The sequence below is a fragment of the Nicotiana sylvestris genome, chromosome 6 (assembly GCF_000393655.2).
Source record: "Nicotiana sylvestris chromosome 6, ASM39365v2, whole genome shotgun sequence".
Lineage (NCBI taxonomy): Eukaryota > Viridiplantae > Streptophyta > Magnoliopsida > Solanales > Solanaceae > Nicotiana > Nicotiana sylvestris.
In genome coordinates, this window is record NC_091062.1 from 144,598,386 (window position 1) to 144,620,270 (window position 21,885).

The 21,885-nt window shown below is 37.8% G+C and overlaps 2 protein-coding genes and 1 long non-coding RNA gene across 3 annotated transcripts; all 3 read left to right on the top strand.

The window, feature by feature from the left end:
- Positions 1-11,344: 11,344 nt before the first annotated feature.
- On the top strand, positions 11,345-14,059 carry LOC104242193 (sugar transport protein 8-like). The gene is made up of 4 exons (XM_009797218.2): positions 11,345-11,678; positions 11,810-12,129; positions 12,220-12,846; positions 13,314-14,059. The coding sequence occupies exons 1-4, from the start codon at positions 11,570-11,572 to the stop codon at positions 13,728-13,730; spliced, it is 1,473 nt and encodes a 490-aa protein (XP_009795520.1). The 5' UTR covers positions 11,345-11,569; the 3' UTR covers positions 13,731-14,059.
- A 1,277-nt stretch (positions 14,060-15,336) lies between these two features.
- On the top strand, positions 15,337-16,054 carry LOC104242194 (photosystem I reaction center subunit II, chloroplastic; the record flags this gene model as incomplete). The annotated part of the gene is given in 1 exon segment (NM_001312650.1): positions 15,337-16,054. A coding segment is annotated over 1 exon segment (615 nt). The 3' UTR covers positions 15,969-16,054.
- A 563-nt stretch (positions 16,055-16,617) lies between these two features.
- On the top strand, positions 16,618-19,841 carry LOC138872063 (uncharacterized). Its single transcript, XR_011400480.1, has 2 exons — positions 16,618-18,176; positions 19,556-19,841. It is a non-coding gene; the product is annotated as an uncharacterized lncRNA (long non-coding RNA).
- The last annotated feature ends 2,044 nt before the right edge of the window (positions 19,842-21,885 follow it).

Sequence of the window (21,885 nt, forward strand, 5' to 3'; positions counted from 1 at the left end):
GGAGTGTAAAAGAAGCACACATTTTATTACTGAAGCAATCTATTACAACCAACATTTGGAAAAGGGGAAAATAAACAAACCTTGAAAATAAGTACAAACTCAAACAAACTAATGCACCTTGATGCGAAAAGACGGACAGAAGATGCTAAGATGCAGACTCGACCTATGAATACATCAAGGTTTCGAGAATTGGCGCCCGCGGGGCATCGTTCGGCCTCGCCGCGGTCTTAGGTGTGAGATCCCTTTCAAGTTGTTCCAGCTCATGCATGGTTTGCTTGACATAAACCATCACTGCCGAGAGAATGGTAATGGTGGTCATGTTTTCACACCGTAGACATCTTCTGATGATGGCATGGGCAATGGTCCTGATCTTATCCCTGGTTTGCCTCCTCTCTTTGAGTAAGTGCTCTATTTGATCATTACGGGCTGTCATAACCCGAGAATCCGGGAGGCATTGATTTTGCCACTGCTGAATTTCTACTTCCATCTGGGCTAAAAGCTTGCGGCAATGTCTATTTTCAACTCCTAGGGTTCGGGTTTGCTCAAACGCTCTGTCCACCTTTTCCTTCAGATTGGCAATGGTTCGCTCGTGATCCCTTTCCAACTGCTGTAGGTGCCGGTTACGTTTTTCTGTCCTTCTTGCCCAGTGTGCCTCGAGCCTCGCTATGGTATTTTCTGACTCACTCCGGCGCTCCCCAATTTCCGTCCTTAAAGCTTTTATCAATCGTTCATCCGACCGGCTCCTTTGTTGGTTATCAGCATCTACCCTCATTTGTTTGATCCGGGCCTTGAGCATCTCGTTTTCCTGAGCCAACCTGTTCTTTTCTCCCAGATCGGTAGCAACTTGCACGTTGTGCTCATATTTTAGACCTTCCACTTGTTGCTTCAACTTGCTGATTTCGGTACGATAACCTCTTTCTTTTGCCAACCAATCCCACTGCTTTTGCGATGACTCGGCGAAATTCAGGATGTGGGGTCTTTTAGCCGGCCTTTCGTGTTCGAGTTCTCTTCTGTACCATGCAAGGTAACCTGGCGCCATTTCACTTTTGGCCCGATCCTGCACACAAGTATCTGCTTTCAAATATTGACATTCATTCCAGATCTGGCGGATTTTTGCTTCAGGAAATTGTCCGTCAGGGCTTATCTCAATTGTTTGAGTACTAAGATCTTCCTCGTGTGGTACTATCTGGTATCTTCCGAGTTGTCTCAAGACTCGGCAGGGCGCGTAAGGTTGAATGCTCTTAAGCCCCATCAGTAGGAAATGAGTTCTAGTTGCTGGCATATACATGACCTCATCAACAGGCAACCATCCCAGTGTCCACTGTATTTGGCTGGCAGTAAGAGCTTGAAAGAATGAAGTCCATGCCATAACTCCTTTGGGTAGACCGATCTCTTTGGTTCTCGTGTAAAACTCTTCTATGCAAGTCTTCTCCGAAGAACCATGGCTCAAAAGTTCGGAACGACGGCAGAGATGTTCAGTCATCCATATTTGTAGCAGCAAGTTACAACCTTCGAAGAAATTCCCCCGGCTTTGCAGGCTGTGAGAGCTCGAAAGATATTAGATACCACCATAGGCGTGAGAGTACTGTCATTTTGAGTGAGCAAAGTACTAACGACCCCGGATATTTTCAGATCAATATTCCCATCTTTCCTCGGAAATACCATAAGGCCCAAAAATGTTATCATGAAAGCCACCCGTCTGTGCTTATCCCACTTCTGACGACTACCTTTGTTGCATAGCTTGTTAATCGGATTGTTGAACCCTCCTACATGACCATACCTGTCGTATATGAAGCATGGATTACAAAAAACCGGCGGCCAAATCTGGGTTGTGGACCGTCCTGGGTATTTTTAGTGAGTCTAGAAATCGATGCACCGTGACAGCTCTTGGGGCGACCAGGTATCTTTGCCTTAATGGAAGTTCAGCATTTCCGATGTACCCAGCCATTTCCTCCAGAGTTGGGGTGAGTTCAAAATCGGAGAAGTGGAAAACATTGTGCGCTGGGTCCCAGTAAGTGACCAAAGCTCTTATGATATCTCCCCTAGGCTGGATTTCCAGTAAACCCGTGAGACCTTTCAGATATTTCTTGACCTCATCTTGTCCTTCAAGACCTAAATCATTCCACCATAGCCGTAACTTGACAGAGATTTTAGTCATTATCGAAAAGTGCTCATTTTGCATTGTGCTCATCCTGCACATTTATTAAGGTGATTATGCCAACGCAAAACTTTTATTAGACTCAAAAAAAATAAAACTATCTATTTTTTTTAAAAGATTTTGTTTTTTAAAAATAATGGACTCGATTTTCAAATGCATCCTTTTAACACTTCGGGAACGAAGATTTTAAGGCTGCGAGGATCAACTGGTCAAAAATAAAAAACGATGACCAAAGATGACTGTTTATGCAATGTCAGCCTTCCGCCGTCCCTTTCGGGAACATTCGGCTGTTTTTTGACAATAAAAACGTCACTTGATTTTTTTTTTATATTTTTTTTAGAATGGTGACCCGACATTGGGAACATGGCCTTACAGAACCTCGAGGACGAGGATTCCAAGGTTGTCGGGCAAATTGGTCAAAGTTCAAAATGACCAAAAATGGCTGTTTTGTGCAAAGTCAGCCTTCCGGCGTCCCTTTTGGGAATATTCGGCTATTCTTGACAAAAAGGCATCACCCTACTCATTTATGATGAAGTTAAAATTCTGACATTTTGGCTATTTCTGAAAAAAGGGGAGGTTGGACCCGATGAGGGTTGCCTACGTATCTCACACCCTGTGAGAATCAAACCGGCGTAGTTCGGTCCGATCAGGCGTAGAGTAAAAATAAACTAAACCCCTTCTGACTACAATCTTTAAAGGAAAGAAGAAAAAGTATTTTTCTGGATTTTTTTTTTTGTTTTTTTAAGGAAATATTTATGAATTTTAAACTTCTTTTTACCTTTTTTTTGAAATTTCTAAAATCTTTTAAAATGGAACAAAAAATATTTTTTTGAGTTTTGAATTTTCCCCCTTTTTTTACTTTTAAATAAATACCCGTTTTCGGATTTTGAAAGTAATTAAGGGATTTTTTTTATGTTTTTTTTATATATATAAATCAAACTAAAAGACAAATTTTGTTTTCGTTTTGTTTTCTTTTTCTTTTTTTAAGAAAATTCTGGTGAGGTTTTGACACTACTTGGACATTGGTTTTATCTTTTCCAAAATAAGTAATTATCTCCCTACGCTGCTATTTTTTTTTGAATTTTTTTTTGAATTTTTTTTAGAAACCGGTCAGCACGCAGATCTGAAGCAAATAAATGCGCCAACAAACGGGATGCAGCAGGATGGTCTTTTCATTTCAGGTTGCCTGTCCTAGACGGACCTAATCCCTGTGTTGGGTCCCCTACGTCAAATGCAATATGATGCAAATAAGCGTTCCTACTAGGGATCCGGCATGAGGTTTCGTTATACTAGGTTTATAACCTGGGTATATGTTCTAGACTGTGTACCCGAGCGGACAAATCGAGTCGAGGAGGGGGCTACATACCGGGGACCCGCGAGATCGTCCGGCTTTGTAACTTGTCCAGCCTCTTTCTTATTTCAGGTATTGACACTAACAGAAAGGGGAGTCTCGACCAGCGAGCTTCTCCCCGGAGGTAAGAAGGGAAGGATTTCGGCACAGTTTATATACAGTTAAGATAATATCAAAGCGGTAAAAAACAACATTTAGCACGTTATGCCAAAACATGTAATAAAGATCAGATAATAATGCCAAATATAACAATTATTCTAAGCTCGAATTCTTGAACCCTGAACCAGTGGTTCTGGGTTCGGATCCCCAACAGAGTCGCCAGAGCTGTCACACCTCCTTTTTGCGCGCCCGCCCCGAAGGGTAAGAGCGCGAGGGAGTTTTTCCAATTTAAGTGACAATATTCGAAATGGGATTATTTATTTAATTCAGAGTCGCCACTTGGGAAAGGTTTGGCTTTTGGTGTCCCAAGTCACCGGTTTGTCTTGAATCCCAAATCGAGGAAAATATTTGACTTTCCAAATGAAGTCTGCAAACCAGAAATTCTAAATAAGGAATTTTGTTGACCCGAGGGAAGGTGTTAGGCACCCTCGAATCCCGTGGTTCTAGCACGGTCGCTTAAATTGTTATAATGGCTAAATATCTAATTTAATACATGTTATTACTTATGTACTTTCATTAAGTTTAAACCGTTTTTATTATTATTTATTTTTTATGGAATTGCAACGTCGTGAAAAATGCATTTCGAACCACGTCACAATTCATGCGCCCGTGGTTGTTAATACATTCCGACTCCGTTGAGATTTGGATTTGGGTCACATAAATGCGCACCCGAATTTAAGAAGGTAAGATTATTAAAATGCACGCCTGAAGCAATTATCGTATTATTATTTCTGGGTAAGGCCGTGGAATTTTGCTAAACGGCTCATCCCGAAGTCTAAGTAATTTTAATTAAACATTTATCGAGGGCCCCGCAATTTGTGCGTTTTATTTGGCGAGGCTCATCTCATTTATTTTTATCAGGATAATCCTAAAGTGCCTACATTTTCTATTAAAATTGTCTCTACAAAATGAAAGAGAAAAGGTCTTAATTTATTTACATGCTTGAGTTGTTATAGTTGAGTTTCGAATATGATTCTTAAATTCTGAAAATGATACAAGCAAGGCAGTCCATTGCCAATACGGGCCCAGGCCCAACGTGTATGGCATTAAACTAAACCTGGGCTTCACGTATTACTACCTAGTTACATTATACTAGGCATGTTCTCAGTTTGTCAAATTAAAAAAAACTCAACAATCTAATTTTAATCCTAAACCAATTACATGCTGGAATTAACCAATATTATTTAACTAAACAATATTCTTACAAGTTCCGAAATGGTCTATTCGTTAGATTTTTAACTTAGACGGAGTTACTACACCATTTATTTATTTTTAAGCAATATATATAGATAGTTCAATCGTTAAGCTATCGTCGGATGTTCCACTATATATACATTAAATAGCTACACGATTCCGATTTTTGTAAGCTAAATAATTTATATATACAAATAAAATTCAGAATATAATTCAAAATAAATTTAGAACTTCAATTCTTCATTTTTCGTATTCATGCTTTCTGTTTCAGTTTACAATAATCAGCGTGTCAGTTGTGTACCTGATATTGGAAGCAAAAGAAAAGTGAGAGATCAGCAGAAATTCAGTAGCATACAACAACAGCAACCCCAGCAACTAGTAACAACCAGCGACGAGACACTTAGTGACAGATTTTAAAATCAAGACAAAATCCAGAAACAACAACAACAACAACAACAACAACTAACGGACAGAAACAAAGGGAATCTTTTCAGATTTTTGAAAGATTAATTAGTGTTTAACCCTTAATTTCTCAATCCGTATATCAGAATATTTGGATTGTATATCAGGTGTATATTCTTCTTCTTTTGAATTTCCAGAATGTTTTCCTTTTTATTTTTCTAAAGTCTTAGTATTTTTTTTTCCGGAATTCTCTCTTAAAATTTTTCTTCCCCAAATCTGATTCAAGACCTCTCTATATATCCCCAACCCATAAATCTTTTAATCAATTAAAATCAACCCATTTTCTCTACCAAACCCATTATCTTCCCACTCATCCCCATTACATTAAATAAATATATCACACCACCCCATTATATTTTGTCCCCCATGCCTAACATAAACAAATACAAGATTCTCCCACACTAAAATTTGTCTTGTCCCCCCTTTATATTGAATAACTATATCACAACTCACCCCATTTCATTTTGTCCCCCCATGCTTAACATAAAGAATTACAAAATATTCAATTACCAAACTACCCCTCCGACCTTATTGCAATTACCATTTTACCCCTGAACGTACTACAAATTACCAAACTACTCCATCAGCTATAACAATCAATTAATCAAACTTAACCAAAATATAGACAATATGATCAATTTCTAACAATGTTCAAACAACAAATCACATGAACACAAATTGAACAACAAAGAACAACTAAAAATTTGATTGAACAATATTTTAGCAACAAACAAACCTATTTTCAAATTTAACAACAACAACAACAAACAAGTATATTCAGATTTCTAAATTCAATAATATTGAACTTAAAATCAACTCTAACAACATTACAACAAAACAATTCCTATATTAAACTTAAACAAGATTATGAGACAAATTCAAGAAATAATCATAAATGATAAACAAGAAATCAAACTATACAAATTTCGGATTCAAGATCAACCAAACAAAGTATGAACATGAATGAAAATATTCAATAACAATAACAAACAAACTTTGTTCAAACTTCGAATTAAACTTAAACAAAATAAATAAACATATTCAAATTACTAATCTTCAAATAGTCAATTAAATCCAACCAAAATTATAACAAAGATATATGATCCAAAATTAAGAAGCAAAACATTAACTTCACATTAAATTACTAAATTAAAAACGAACTTCAAACAAAGATGAACATGAATTAAATCTATTTTTAAACAACAAAACATGACGGATTCACATGATTTAAACAATGTTAACAATTTCTGAAAATACATAAAACACATGAAACAAATTGAAGAAACAATTAATTTAAACTTCAATTTGAATCTAACAAACATTAAACTAACAATTCCCTTTTTACAAAAATGAATAAAATTAACATGAAATAAACATGAAAACAACTAATTAATTTCTCATTTAAATCTGAAAATTAAATTAACAAAATACATGAACAAACTAGAAAATTATTTCAACGACGAACAAACAAAACAAGAATCGAATCATTTAACAATTTTGGATCCGAAAAATATCAAACAAAAATATGGACAAAAATAAAACTTAGAACAACTAACCGTAAATGACCAACGACGAACATCGAACGAACTCTAAATGAAACCAACGAAACTTTGACATAACGAAGAAGACGAAGCAAGAGCCGAAGCAGGAACGTGAAGCAGCAGCGCCGTCAGCAGCAACGGCGACCCAGCAGCGCGATGGAGGAAAAGAACCAGCTGCCACGACGAGGCAGGAGAAGCAGCGGTGACGATGGGGTTTAGACGATGAAGCAGCAACTGCGGCGGTGAGGTTTGGACGATGAAGCAGCAGAAGTCGACGCGGAATCAACTGCCATGGAAGCGAGTGGTCGACGAGGGCAATGGCGGACTGCTTGGTGGAGCTGGGCAGCCATGGATGTTGAGCTCAAGCTCGAGCTTGACGAAGGACGAAGAAGATGACGTGACGACGCAGAGACAGCTGCGTGGACAGTAGCAGCTGTGGTTCTTGGGGTCGTTTGGACATGACGAACTGTTTGTTGATGGCGTTTGGACGAGAGGGAGTGGGGTCGAGGGCAGCCATGGTTGTGCTTTGGAGTTTTGAGGAAGAAGAAGGAGAATAAGGGGGGGGGGGGCGGATGGTTTAGGTATTTTTTAGGGTTTTTTTTGTTTTTTTTTGTTTTGTGTTGCTTGTAAGATAATAGGGGTGTTGGGTTATGGACTGGGTCGACCCAGTTCGAAATGGACTGGGTCATAGGGAAGGTTGGACCATTTTTTGGGCCTGTGGCTTGAAATCGAAGAAGAGGCCCAATTCCGATTTTCTTTATATTTTTTGCTCTCTTTTCTTCTTTTATTTTTCTAAAACTAAATTATAAAAAATACTTAACTTATTATTAAGAACTAAATTAAGTTATAAAAGTGCAAATTAACTTCCAATAACAATTAACGCACAATTAAGTAATAATTAAGCATAAAATTGTACATTTGGACATTAAATGCTAAAATACAAACGATGCCTATTTTTGTAAATCAAATTTAATTACTAACGATTGTATAATTAAATCCTACATGCAAAATGCGATATATTTTTGTATTTTTAATAATTTAACAAATAAACATGCATAGACAAATACAAATAATTATCCAAAAGTGTCACAAAAATTCTCAAAATTGCACACCAAAGAAAATCATTTTATTTTGAATTTTTTGGGAGTAATTCTCATATAGGGCAAAAATCACGTGCTTACAACCATGTACCTATAATCACGCACCCAATGCATTTATTTCCTTAATAAAAATGTTCTTAGTACTTTTAAACATGTTTTCCAATATTTTAAAACAATCCCTAACATATTTAAATGGCAATATGTTTTTCTATGTTTTTGTTGGAAACTAATTCATTCCATAACAAATTTTCTACTTTCTATACATGAATATTTTACTAGATAAAAAAGTACATATACCTTTATATTCAACATAAACTCCAGCAAAAGTATATATCTTTATATTTTGGAAAAAAATTAATATATTTCAAGAAAAATAAAGTGTGTATATATATTTATATCATGATTATACCAAGGAGTACTTTCTTATTAAAAAGATCAAAGGTATATTATTACCTTAGTGTACATAGTATTTCTCATTAAAATGGTATATTCTTAAAAAGGTCACGGAAGGTATTTTCTTACATTAATATTTGAATACATGGCGTTTCTACCAAAAAATATTATACCAAGTATATGTAATATAATACCCTAATACCATTATAACATATATTGAATTATACTATATATATAAATACATTAGTATACCTCTAAAAATGAATTATATAATATATAATACTATACTTCAATAAAGATATAATATAATTGAATTATACCATGTATGTTACCTTTTTCGCTTATTAATAAAATAGAGTACACATAATTTCTCTACAAATTTATACCAAATATATATAATGAATAATTGAATATGTAGTATTAGTTTCATCATGATTGAATGAATAAAATGAGTGTAACTGTTAAAGAAGAGAGAGACTAAATCCCTATTTTAAATAGGAGAGAGAGTGTGAAAAGATAAATATCCCATAATTTGTGCGTTGTAGGCTTGTAGCTGCTCATTAATTATGTTTCATAATTTCTATGTGCCATTAGTGTAAAAAAGTTTGCCATTTATGGAATAAACAAAGAGTAGTATTATTTTCTTAAATATTTTTTAAAAAGTGACTTGTTGAGTATTTTTCGGGGCATTTGCATCTATACCCGCTTTTTGTGTCACATTTTAACTTGTGCCCGCTTTGCAAAAAAAAATTGCAAGCGTACCCGCTTTTTTGCATAACTTCAGCACACGGGGCTGAAGTAGCAAAGACAATCACGCAAAACTTCAACATTCTATTAGCAGAGCCTGAAGTTCAGCTCTAGAGCTGAAGTTTTTATGTTGTAACTGGGAAACTTAGCTGCACTTTCTCTCCCACTGTTGCCATCCAGCTGCAGAATTTATTATTAAACACCCACTTCTCCATCAGTCATTTTGAAGTCAAAAATTAATCTTAGTACGTATAAAACAGAGAATTAACCTAAAGCCTGGAGTTCAATTGCTAGTGACAAAGTTACGTCTCTTTTGAGGCTGAAATTGAGACCTCGCCATTGGAATCAATGTTACTGATGATACATTCCCATATATTTATATAATATGTTGTTATATATCGTTAAATCATAAATAAAACAAACCACATGGATAATAATTTACATAAGCCATGTCTACGTCGATGACTATATCTGTAATCAGATTTCCTGTTCATATACAAAGACAATTGTAGCATCGATCTGATTGTAGAAGAAGAAAAAAGAAACTGAAGGAGGAGAAGCGGGAGGAGAAAGGGAGCTGAAATTGTTTAGAAAGTGGAAACAAGTTAAAAGTTTTTTAAAAATGGGTATAGGTTAAATGGAGGCGACCAAATAGGGCGCCCCGTGCAATTTTTACGTATTTTTCCCATTAAATAAATAAGTCTTAAATCCATTGGGCTAACCCATTTAGTTGGGCTAAAGTGATGGGCCCATTTCATTAAGCCCAAAATGTCATCTTCCTAGAGGTCCAGTTTGGTGCCACGTGTCAAAGTGACAAGCCAAGCCAAGTCACACTAAAAGGTCAATGAAATCGCACCACGTGTGCAAGTGACATGTTTCGGCCAATCAAATGCGGCCTTGTCACACTTTAATTTGATTGGTCGGAAAGAGTTTGTTCTTATCGTAAATCTTCCCTCCCACAACTATAAATAGGGGTCTTCATAACCCAGAAAAGACACCAGAAGTTATAACAAGAAGCAGGAAAGAGCTTGTGGATCAAGCACTGCAAATTTCTTCACAAGTTTCAAGCTTCAAGTTCAAGCTCAAGAATGAAGAACAAATCAAGTTCAAGCTCAAGAACGAAGAATGAATCAAGGTCAAGTTCAAACAATCAAGCTAAAACTCAAGAACAAGATCATCGTTCATGGCGATAACTACCTATTCAAGATCAAGCTCAAAGACCCTTGAATTTATTCACTATTGGAAAGAAGAATCAGAGAATTCATAGAGATTGTAACGCTCAAATATTTGAAATAAAATACTATGATTGTTGCGATATTTTTCAATCTTGATTTTATTTTCTCGACGCAATTTATTGTTTTCAAGAGGTTTTATAAACAAAACAGGATTAATAATGTAATTGAGTTTTCGACCTCTTATGTAAAATAATGGTCAACAGCTCTTTTCCCAGTAGCATAATTTGATAAGCCTTACCTTATATTTTATGTATCCATTATTGACTGACTATAGAAGGAGAAATTAAGGAGAGTTTTGGAAATTGCTAAAAACAAGGAGGGAAAGTGAAAACTTTTTGAGTTCAAATATAAACTTAAAAATCATTTTTAAATCAATTAAAAGGTTAGGTAATATTTTTGAAGATATGTCAAAGAAATCTATGTTTTAACTTTTAACTGCAAAAAAAGAAGAAGCATTTTCCAGAATTAAAAATAAAAAATACCGAAAACCACTTTATAATAAGCAAACGGCAGTTCTTTCCTTTGCCTTTTTCTTGATATTTGTCCAATTATTTAATGTCATCCAATTTTTTTCACAAGAATCCTGCCATAAAGTTTCTAAACAGTGGATAAGATTTGGTTAGTCATTCTTTTTCCTAGAATAGATATGCGGCGCTCAAACTTTTGAGTGTAAATGCATGCATATCGTTCCCTAATTAATGAATGATCTTTAATTACCTTGACCATATGGATCAAGTCAAACTCGAAATTTTCATAATTTCCCGTGAATTATGTTGGTTTTCAGAAATTTCCTCAAAATCAGAAAAACCTCAATTAATAAAAAACGAAAAGACACGACCAAAGAAAAAGTCTCTTATACTTTTGAACAGAAATTAATGGTAGATCAATCCTATTTTGTTGGAACATTAGGAAAGAGATTAAACTGTGTCCACAAATTATGCGAAATAAAGTAACAGAAAAAGTAAAATCTCACACTATAAAAAGGCATTAATTTGGAGGATAGTGACACAATTCCAGCAAATAAACTTAACTGGAGAGTCCGAGGCAAAGACCTATCCTTTGCTCTAAAGCTCTTTGTCTCTCCTCTCCCATATGTAGTCTATGCTGGTATCTATTTAAAAAAAATACATATCCGTATAAAAAAGAAGAAAAATAGAGCAAAGACTCAATCTACGTAAATAAACCAGTTTTATCGGAAGGTATCAAAAAAACAAAAAAAAAAACAAAAAATGTCGACAGCTCAGGTAAACAACTCCAAGATCACAGTCTATGTGGTATCATGTTGGATCTTTGCTGCCTTTGGAGGGCTTATGTTCGGTTACGATATTGGTATTTCAGGTTTGTATACTTTTCTTTTCTTATTCAACTACCTTTTACGGCTTTCTGTCGATAAAATAATAACATCATTTTATGAAAATATTTCAGATTTGATTTGTCATAATCTTTTCTTTATTTGGTGATTAAATCAGGTGGAGTATCTGGTATGGATGATTTCTTGATAAAATTCTTCCCAAATGTATATGAAAGAAAGCTACATGCAAAGGAGAACAACTACTGTAAATATGACGATCAACTTCTCCAGCTATTCACCTCATCCTTGTACCTATCAGCTTTGGTTTCTAGCTTTTTCGCTTCAAAAGCCTGCCAATTGTTAGGTCGTAGACCCACCATTTTCATGGCCTCTGCTTTTTTCATTGCCGGCGCCGTCATTAGTGCTGCCTCTGAACACAGATGGATGCTCATTGTTGGTCGTATTTTGTTCGGCGTTGGTGTTGGCTTCGGAAATGAGGTAGCACAACAAATAACTTACTAATTTCTTCTATTGAAATTGTAAAATTAAAGGACGAAAAACTAATGGCTACTATTTTGGTTGTTGTAGACTGTTCCTTTATTTTTGACAGAAGTAGCACCAATCCAACTTAGAGGAGCTGTGAATATTCTCTTCCAACTGTTCGTAACAATAGGAATATTCATCGCGAATCTGGTTAATTATGCAACATCAACTATGCATCCAAATGGTTGGAGGGTGTCACTCGGGCTTGCGGCTGTTCCAGCTTTGCTTCTTCTCATTGGTTGCTTTGTCATTACTGACACTCCAGCAAGTCTGATCGAACGTGGCAAAGAGGATCAAGGCAAAGCAGCACTGAAGAAAATCAGGGGAATTGAAGATGTTGAAGTTGAGTACAAAGAAATAGTGGCTGCTTGTGAACAAGCCAAGCAAGTGAAACATCCATTCAGGAACCTCATAAAAGCTGCAAGTGTTCCACCACTTGTGATTGCCATATTTTTGCAGATATTCCAGCAATTTACTGGAATTAATGCTATTATGTTCTATGCTCCTGTTCTGTTCCAGACCATGGGTTTCAAGTCTGATGGTGCACTTTTGTCCGCTGTCATAACTGGACTTGTTAATGTTGGCGCTACCTTTGTTTCCATCTATGCTGTTGACAAGCTTGGAAGGAGAAAATTGCTCCTTCAAGCTTGTTGCCAAATGTTAATTTCTCAGGTATGAACATATGACTAAAAGGCTCTTAAACAATATACAACCTAAATGAGACGTACTAACATAACTAAAACTTAATTCCATTAATTGGCATTGATATAATGCATGCGTGCCTAGGTGAGCACTTTCCAGCAATATATTCCATATTGCAGGATCCATCGTAAATTGACTTAATCTTGCGGTGAATGCCAACTTACACATAAGGGGAGCCTTGGAGCAACGATAAAGTTGTCTCCCTATCGGCCAGGGGTTCGAGCAGTGGAATCAGCCACAACCACTAATACTTGCATCAGGATAGACTGCCTATATCGCACTCATTCCCCGAATCCTGCAAGAAGGCAGGATGTTTCGTGCACCGGGCTGACCTTAATCAACTTACCACAATCCTCCCATTTTATTCGCTCTTGAAACCGATAATGTAAGTTAACATAGGCAGAGTTTCTAATGAAGTATTTTGATTAAATTTGCAGTTGGCAATTGGTGGTATTTTATCAGTCAATTTGAAGGAGACGGGAACATTGGACAGAACATTGGCAGCAATAGTGGTGGTTCTTGTATGCACATATGTCATGTCATTTGCATGGTCATGGGGACCTTTGGGATGGTTGATACCAAGTGAGACATTCCCAATGGAAACAAGAACAGCCGGTTTCGCCTTTGCAGTCAGCACAAACATGCTCTTCACCTCCTTAATTGCTCAGGCATTCTTGACCATGCTCTGCAAAATGCAGGCTTACATTTTCTTCTTCTTCTCAGCCTGGATTGTTGTCATGGGATTGTTTGTCATATTCCTTTTGCCAGAAACCAAAGGAGTCCCTATTGATTCTATGGTGGAAGATGTATGGAAGAAGCATCCTGTTTGGAAGAAACTCTTCAAGAATGAATGATCAATCAAATTAAGGATGGCTTAATATCCCTCCTATGTTTAAATTGGTTTATAGTCTTTGATTCAGTGATATAATGCTTAACTTAATGGCATTTATTGCCTACAACCTATCCTCCTATCCTTTGTAAATTTGTTTCCAATTATCCATTTATCGAGGTTTAGTGCTCCAATCAAGGCAATTGGATGAATTTTTGTGGTTCGTCCAGTGAGCTTTGAAAGACTACTAGCTTCTATCATCTTTTCCTTTTAATAAATTCCATGTCTTCATTGTTTTGTTGTAAAAAATAAAAATATGAAAAATTTATAAAATCGCCAAGAGCAATTCCTCTATTTCGACATCCAGTTGATTGTATCATTGTGTGAACTGTATGTTAATTTCGTGATCTCAACCAATCCTCCGCGCACTGGGAATACCTCTTTCGTGGGTCTTCCTCATGGCAAAAATAGGACAACAGGAAAAGGCCCAACACAAGGCGAGTTCTGTTTATTTAAGAAAGAATGGGGAGTGAATCGAATTCTGACATGCATGTTGTTGGTTCAAAGTTAAATCACACGAGCCAATCCTTAGGTGGTTTGCAGTTGTAATAGGAGTAATAAATAAAGTAAAAGAATATGTAAGTAGTTGCTAATTAAGTGGAGTTGATTACAGAAATCAAATGAGTTATAATGAAGTTTCAACCATCAGGAAGACTAGGAGGAAAAGAAGATATTTGAAGATGGATATCAAATTAGTTGGTATGCACATGTTTATCTTGAGAATGCGGTGATGCTTATATTATAAACAAACAGTAACATTTTAATACAAGATTAGGATTAGAGGGCAAATTACTAAATCCAGTTGAACTGTATGATTCTTTTAATTGTATGTAAAGTGTAAAGAGAGTATTTTTAAGAATTATATCCTGTCATGTACTTAAGATGAAGAAAGATAACCACCAAAGGATGTGGTGCAGTGGATGAGACTGCTCTTCCCTTAATCAGAGGTTTCGGATTCGAGTCCTGGGTAAGGAAAAATCCTTGGTGAGGAGCGCTTCCTCCCGAATGGGGTCCCACGCGGCGCAAATCCGAATACAGTCGGGCTCCAATGCGGATACCGGACACCGGATGGGAAACAAAAAAAATAAGTAAGATATGCCGATAAGATAAAACTATTACCTACGTTGTATCTCCTTTTTTAAGGAGTTATTAATATAAAAGACATAACTTTTGAAATATTCAAAAGTAGCTCTACTAGTTTAAATGGAGTAACATTCCAGCATGTTTAGATATCTTTGGTTGTGAATGTAAACTGAGTATACTAAAGAAATTCAAGCTGGTTATGAAAAGTTGCCCAATAATTATATAGGGGTCCACTTTTCCATTTTTCTACTCCCCTCAACAAAATATAGTTTACTTGAGATGTTACACCCAAAAGTCCAAACGACACATGTAACTAAAGGCTGAGGACTTAACTGGGTTAGAATGCGTATCAAAATCACACCTTCTAATTGGTCAATAACCTTATCCAATATCCTTATCTCCACCACATATATCTGAAAAACAAAAAATGAACTCTCTTATCTCATTCTCATTCTGCACAAATACTTCTCCATTTCCTCCACTTTTCTAAGCCAATAATTCTACAATGGCCATGGCAACTCAAGCTTCTCTCTTCACTCCAGCTCTCTCTGCCCCAAAATCTTCAGCCCCATGGAAACAATCCCTTGCTTCCTTCTCTCCTAAGCAACTCAAATCCACTGTTTCCGCTCCCCGTCCCATTAGAGCCATGGCCGAAGAAGCCGCCACAAAAGAAGCAGAGGCTCCAGTGGGCTTTACCCCACCACAATTGGACCCAAACACACCTTCCCCAATCTTCGGTGGCAGCACCGGTGGGCTTCTCCGCAAGGCCCAAGTTGAGGAGTTTTACGTAATTACTTGGGAATCACCTAAAGAACAGATCTTTGAGATGCCAACTGGTGGTGCAGCTATTATGAGGGAAGGTGCTAATTTGCTGAAATTGGCGAGGAAAGAGCAGTGTTTAGCACTTGGTACTAGGCTTAGGTCAAAGTACAAGATTAACTACAGGTTTTACAGGGTGTTTCCTAATGGTGAGGTTCAATACTTGCACCCTAAGGATGGTGTGTACCCAGAAAAGGTGAACGCTGGCCGTCAAGGAGTTGGACAGAACTTCAGATCCATTGGTAAGAACAAGAGCCCAATTGAGGTCAAGTTCACTGGCAAACAAGTGTATGATTTGTAAGCTGATTATGGTTTTTTGTGCCTTTTCATGCAATGTAATGAATTTGTGATTATTTAGTGCATCGTTTCCTGTAATTTTATTTGCCACTACAAATACCGCATGGAATTCTATTATTTCTCTCTTTGTCTAACTGTCTCTTTTTTACTTTTGTTCTATTGTTGTGTGTTGCTTTAATTTTTGCTCTTATAGTTACTCTATCTTTGAGGTTGCCAAATGATAGGTTGTTTCCGTTGAGGATGACTACCCTTTTTTAATATTTTTTCTTTCACTTAACTTAGTGAAACTTATTTGTAAACTCTACTTGCTTATGTTGCCTTTTTTGTTTTTTTTTTTAGCCGAATAGCCTAGTAGAGAGTAGACACCTCTAGTAGAGGGGCGGGGATGTCTGGGATAAGTAGATGTGTCTACTAGGCTATTAGGTCTTGTTTTTTAATACAAATACAAATAATACATTTCATGAGCAGTACGAGTGTATGAACGAACGTTAGCAATTTTAAGCCCTTGTTTAAATTTCAACTAACAAAATACCAATTAAAGTTTATGCTTGTATGTTGTTGCAATGCAAACTTTCAATACAAACTCGTAGCAAGTAGAATAGTGTAATCACTTGCTAATGACCTTTTGGGTCATCACTTGCTTTTAAATTAAATTCTGTATTTTGAGGCCTTAAAAACCTCATTTAGCATCATCTCGATTTGTATGCGTAGTCTGAGCGCGTAGCCGGAAAGCTTATATGTGAAAATCTGTGAAAAAAATTGATAAATTTTGACTATAAAATGAATAAATTTGACTTCGGTCAACGTTTTGGGTAAACAGACCCGGACCCGTGATTTGACGGTCCCAGAGGGTTCGTAGAAAAATGTGGGACTTGGGCGTATGCCCGGAATCGAATTCCGAGGTCCCAAGCCCGAGAAATGAATTTTTAAAGAAAATTGTTTTCTGAAATTGTTTACAGGAATTTGAAATGAATTTCGATTAGAACATGTTGGTATCAGGCCCGTATTTTGGTTTCGGTACCCGCTACAGGTCTTATGTATGATTTAAGATGATTTTGTAGAGTTTGGTAAGAAACGGAATCCGTTTGACGTGATTCGGACCGTAAATGCAAATTTTGATGCTTTAAGAAGTTTTGAAATATTTCATTGATTTTGAGGTTTAATTCGTTGTTATTGAGGTTATTTTGGTGATTTTATCGCACAGATAAGTTCGTATGATGTTATTGAGTAAGTACGCATGTCTTGTTTTGAGCCCCGAGGGTTCGAGTGTGTTTCGGAAGATTTTTGGAACTCAAAAAGTTGCAGGTTTCTGCTGTTCAGTGCCCAGGGATTTTACTCTTCGCGTTCTCATGGTCCTTCTCGCGAACGCGTAAGGCAGATTTCCCAGGTGCCATATTTCTTCTTCGTGAACGCGAAGCTTGAGACGCGAACGCGAGGCTAAGGGGGGAATACCCTTCGCAAACACATCCATGCACTCGCGAACGTGTAAGGTTAAGGCCTGGGGAGGGGTCACCATTTTGTGCATCGCGAACACGGCCACTGGCCCGCGAACGCGTAGGCTTGAGGAGCCAAAGCTCCGCGAATGCGAGCCATCTTCCGCGAGCGCGAAGGTCTATCTGACATAACTCATCGCGAACGTGATGAGCTTATCGCAAACGCGATGACCAATTTCGCCCAGTTATTTTAAGTTTCAAAAACAGAATGCCATACGGGATTTTCATTATTTTTCACAAACTTTATCTTCTCCACACCTCTTGGGCGATTTTTGAAGAAGAACTTCACCATAGCTTCATAGGTATGTATTCGTAAGCTCGTTTTCTTCCATTTTTATCAACACCCACTTGATTTCTAGGCCTAAAACATGTGATTAACGGTAAAAAATTAGTGATTTGGGTAGAGTTAGGGCTTTTTGATTATTTGGGAATTTGACCTCGTTTTGGGGTCAGATTTCAAAACAAATTATATATTTGAGCTCGTGGGTGAATGGGTGATCGAGTTTTGGTCTGAACCTCGTGTTTTGACCAAGCGGGTCCAGGATCAATTTTTGAATTTTTGGGAAGAATGATTAGAAAGCTATAATTAAATATTGGAATTAGATTGTTTAGCATTTATTGATGTTATTAAGTCGATTATGTATAGATACGATTGATTTGGAGTCAAATTCGAAAGGGAAAGCGGTGTTTGAGGCTTGAGTTGGTCGTGAAAGTTCGAGGTAAGTATTTGGTCTAACCTTAGCTTGAGGGATTAGGAGTTGTGTCTTATTTGCTATTTGCTTCTTATTGAGTACGACGTATAGGCATGGTGACGAGTATCTAACGTTGGTGTCAAGCATGACCGTGAGTCTTATATTATGATTTTCATGATTTCGTTGTATTATTCATGTCTTGGTGAAGATTTTTATTTGTTGTGTAAAGTTGTGGAAGAATTGTGACCTACGAACATTGAGGAGCGTTGGCTCCAGTTATATAACGAATTGTGAAAGTATAAGTGATAATTGAAATTCTAGAGCATTGGCTCGAGTTGTAAAGTGAATTGTGAAGTAAAAGTGAGAGAGAGACGAGATCATTATGTTGCCCCTTTCCGGGCTATTGTTGAGTCGTGGTTCCCTTGCATTGTGTTCTTAGTTAATATTACGGATGCTTAGGTTGATGATTCTTTGTGTTTGGTAAAGATTATGGTTATAGTTGTGGTAGTTAGATGTTGGAACAAGTTTGGTTATAGCTGAGGTAGTTAGGTGTTGTAACAAGTTTGGTTATAGATGTGATAGTTAGATATTGGAACAAGTTTAGTTATAGCTGAGGTAGTTAGGTGTTGCAAAAAGTTTGGTTGTAGCTGAGGTAGTTAGGTGTTGTAACAACTTTGGTTATAGTTGTTTCTTCCTTGACGGGACGTATTGCTTATGTTGTCGAATCCCTTGCCGAGATAGTGTAGACCTTATTGATCCCTTGTCGGGACTCTTGTCATGATTGTTGTCAATATTATATGCGGATCGGGTTGTACGCTGCAATAATATTATATGTGGATCGGGTTGCACGCCGCAACAATATTATATGTGGATCGGGTTGCACGCCGCAACAATATTATATGTGGATCGCGTTGCACGCCGCAACAATATTATATGTGGATCGGGTTGCACGCCGCAACAATATTATATGTGGATCATGTTGCACGCCGCAACAATATTATATGTGGATCGGGTTGCACGCCACAACAATGATAAATGATATGGATCGGGTTGCACGTCACAACAATGTCGTTATATATTAGGATCGGGTTGCGCGCCGCAACAATTATTGATACAAGCGTGTTTATTTGGGATATTAGTTTCTTTTGTTCGCTTTGAATCCTAAGCTGCCCTTAGACTGTTACTCTGGATTTACTGTTATTACTGGTATACCCCCGCAACATGTTTCCCCCTCCCATCTTTACTTGCTTATTTCTGCTTTACTTTCCGATGTATATTATATAACTGCACAGGTTTACTTGATAGTATGGTCCTAGCCTCGTCACTACTTCGTCGAGGTTAGGCTAGGCACTTACCAGCACATGGGGTCGGTTGTGTTGATACTACACTCTGTACTCTTTGTGCAGACCCCAGTGTCGTAGACTTCAGACCGCAGTGAGATTGCTGATTCTTGTTCATCAGGCGAACCGAGGTAGCCCTGCAGGCGTCCGTAGGCCTTGGCGTCTCCTTCTATCTACTTTCTTGTTTCTTACATGTATTTCCAGAGACAGTGTTGTATTTAATTCTTTCAGACCTTTATATGTAGTATTCTTAGACCGTCTGTGAAACTGTGACACCAGTTCTGGGTAGTCGAGACTCAAACGGTTGTAATAGATATTCATGTTCAAATGGCTTATTGTTTTCTTCCGCTTATGTTATATTCCATTGTTTAAATGTTATTTCTTCGTAATTGTTAAAGATAATAAAATTGGTAAAAAGGTAGATGGTTCAATAATTGGTTTGCCTAGCTCACATCAGTAGGCTCCATCACGACTCCCGAGGGTGGAAAATTCAGGTCGTGACAAGTTGGTATTAGAGCTCTAGGTTACATAGGGTCTCACAGTTCATAGACAAGCTTAGTAGAGTCTGAGAGATCGGTACGGAGACGTCTGTATTCATCCCTAGAGGCTACAGAGTTAGGAAAAACTTCACATTTATTCTTTCATGTCGTGCGATTTTTGTTCTCTCAATGCTAAATTGAAACTTCTACTCTTGTCCTTTCGCGAATGGCGAAGTCATGTACCGCTTCTTCAGCCGAGCAGCAGCACAGACCGGTGATAAATCAGCTACGTCTTCGGAGGCTTTGTGGAGGTTGGATAAGTTTCACCAAGCTCTTCACTACTTTCAGCGGTGCATCTTCTGAGGATCCCCAAGATTATCTAGGCAGCTATCATGAGGTTCTCAGGAACATGGGGATCGTGGAGACCAATGGGGTTGAATTTTGCTACTTTTTGCTTGTCTGGATCTGCCAAGACATGTTGGACGGATTATTGATTGGATATACTAGTTAGGTCATTAGCTTTGACTTGAGAACAGTTCACGCAGTTATTTTAGGAGGGGTTTCTCTACATCACTTAGAGAGAGGTCTATCAGAGGCAGTTTGAGCGTCTCCAGCAGGGTTCTATGACTGTTACTCAGTACGAGATCAGATTCATCGACTTGGTTTGTCATGCTCTTATCACACTTCCCACTGTGAGAGAGAGTGAGGAGGTTCATTGAGGGGCTCGTCCGACCCGCTCAGTTAGCTGGAGGTGGAGGTAGAGGTATTAGAGGTGGAGGTGCAGATACTGTTCTGGTTTGTGGTAGGAAAGCTTCGGTTTTATTTTGCACCGTATCTGGTCAAGCCTAGTGATTGAGTGAGTGCTCCTGTTTATGTATCTACACCGGTGGATGATTCTATTATGGTAGGTCGAGTCCATCGCTCTTGTATAGTTGTGATTAGGTGTCTTGAGACTCGTGTAGATTTATTGCTTCTAGACATGGTCGATTTCGATGTTATATTGGGGATGGACTGGTTATCACCTTACCACGCTATCTTGGACTATCATGCCAAGACTGTGACCTTAGCTTTACCGAGTTTGTCTCGTTTAGAGTGGAGAGTGATTCCTGGTCATTGTACCCGTAGTGCTATCTCTTTTGTGAAGGCTCGGCGTATGGTCGAGAAGGGTGTTTGACCTATTTGGCATATGTTCGTGATTCTAGTGCTGAGGTTCCTTCTATTGATTCTGTGCTCGTTGTTCGTAAGTTTCCTGAGGTATTCCCTTCAGACCTACCGGGTATGCCACCCGACAGGGATATTGATTTGGCTCCGGGCACTCAGCCTATTTTTATTTTGCCGTATCGTATGGCCCCGCCTGAGTTGAAAAAGTTGAAAGAGCAATTGCAGGACTTGCTTGAGAAGGGTTCTGTTAGGCCGAGTGTCTCGCCTTGGGGTGAGCCGGTGTTGTTTGTTAAGAATAAGGACAGATCGATGAGAATGTGTATTGATTACCGGCAGTTGAACAAGGTTACAATCAAGAATAAGTATCCATTGCCGAGGATTGATGATTTGTTTGATCAGTTTCAGGGTGCCAAGGTATTTTCAATGATTGATTTGAGATCTGGCTACCATCAGTTGAGGATTAGGGCATCCGATGTCCCTAAGACAGCTTTTCGCACTCGGTACGTGCATTATGAGTTCTTGGTAATGTCATTCGGGTTGACAAATGCCCCAGGAACTTTTATGGATTTGATGAACCGAGTGTTCAGGCCTTATTTAGACTCATTCGTGATAGTCTTCATTGATGATATTTTGATATATTCCCACAGCCAGGAGGAGCACGAACGACATCTCAGAGTGGTTCTTCAGACTCTGAGGGATAGTCAGTTATATGCTACGTTCTCGAAGTGTTAGTTCTGGTTGAGTTCAGTTGCATTC

Bases quoted from the DNA above. Each gene is read 5' to 3' on its own strand.
- LOC104242193 (XM_009797218.2), top strand. From the start codon at position 11,570: ATGTCGACAGCTCAGGTAAACAACTCCAAGATCACAGTCTATGTGGTA. The intron at 12,130-12,219 runs GTAGCACAACAA...TGGTTGTTGTAG, and splicing joins GTGTTGGCTTCGGAAATGAG to ACTGTTCCTTTATTTTTGAC. The intron at 12,847-13,313 runs GTATGAACATAT...TTAAATTTGCAG, and splicing joins GCCAAATGTTAATTTCTCAG to TTGGCAATTGGTGGTATTTT.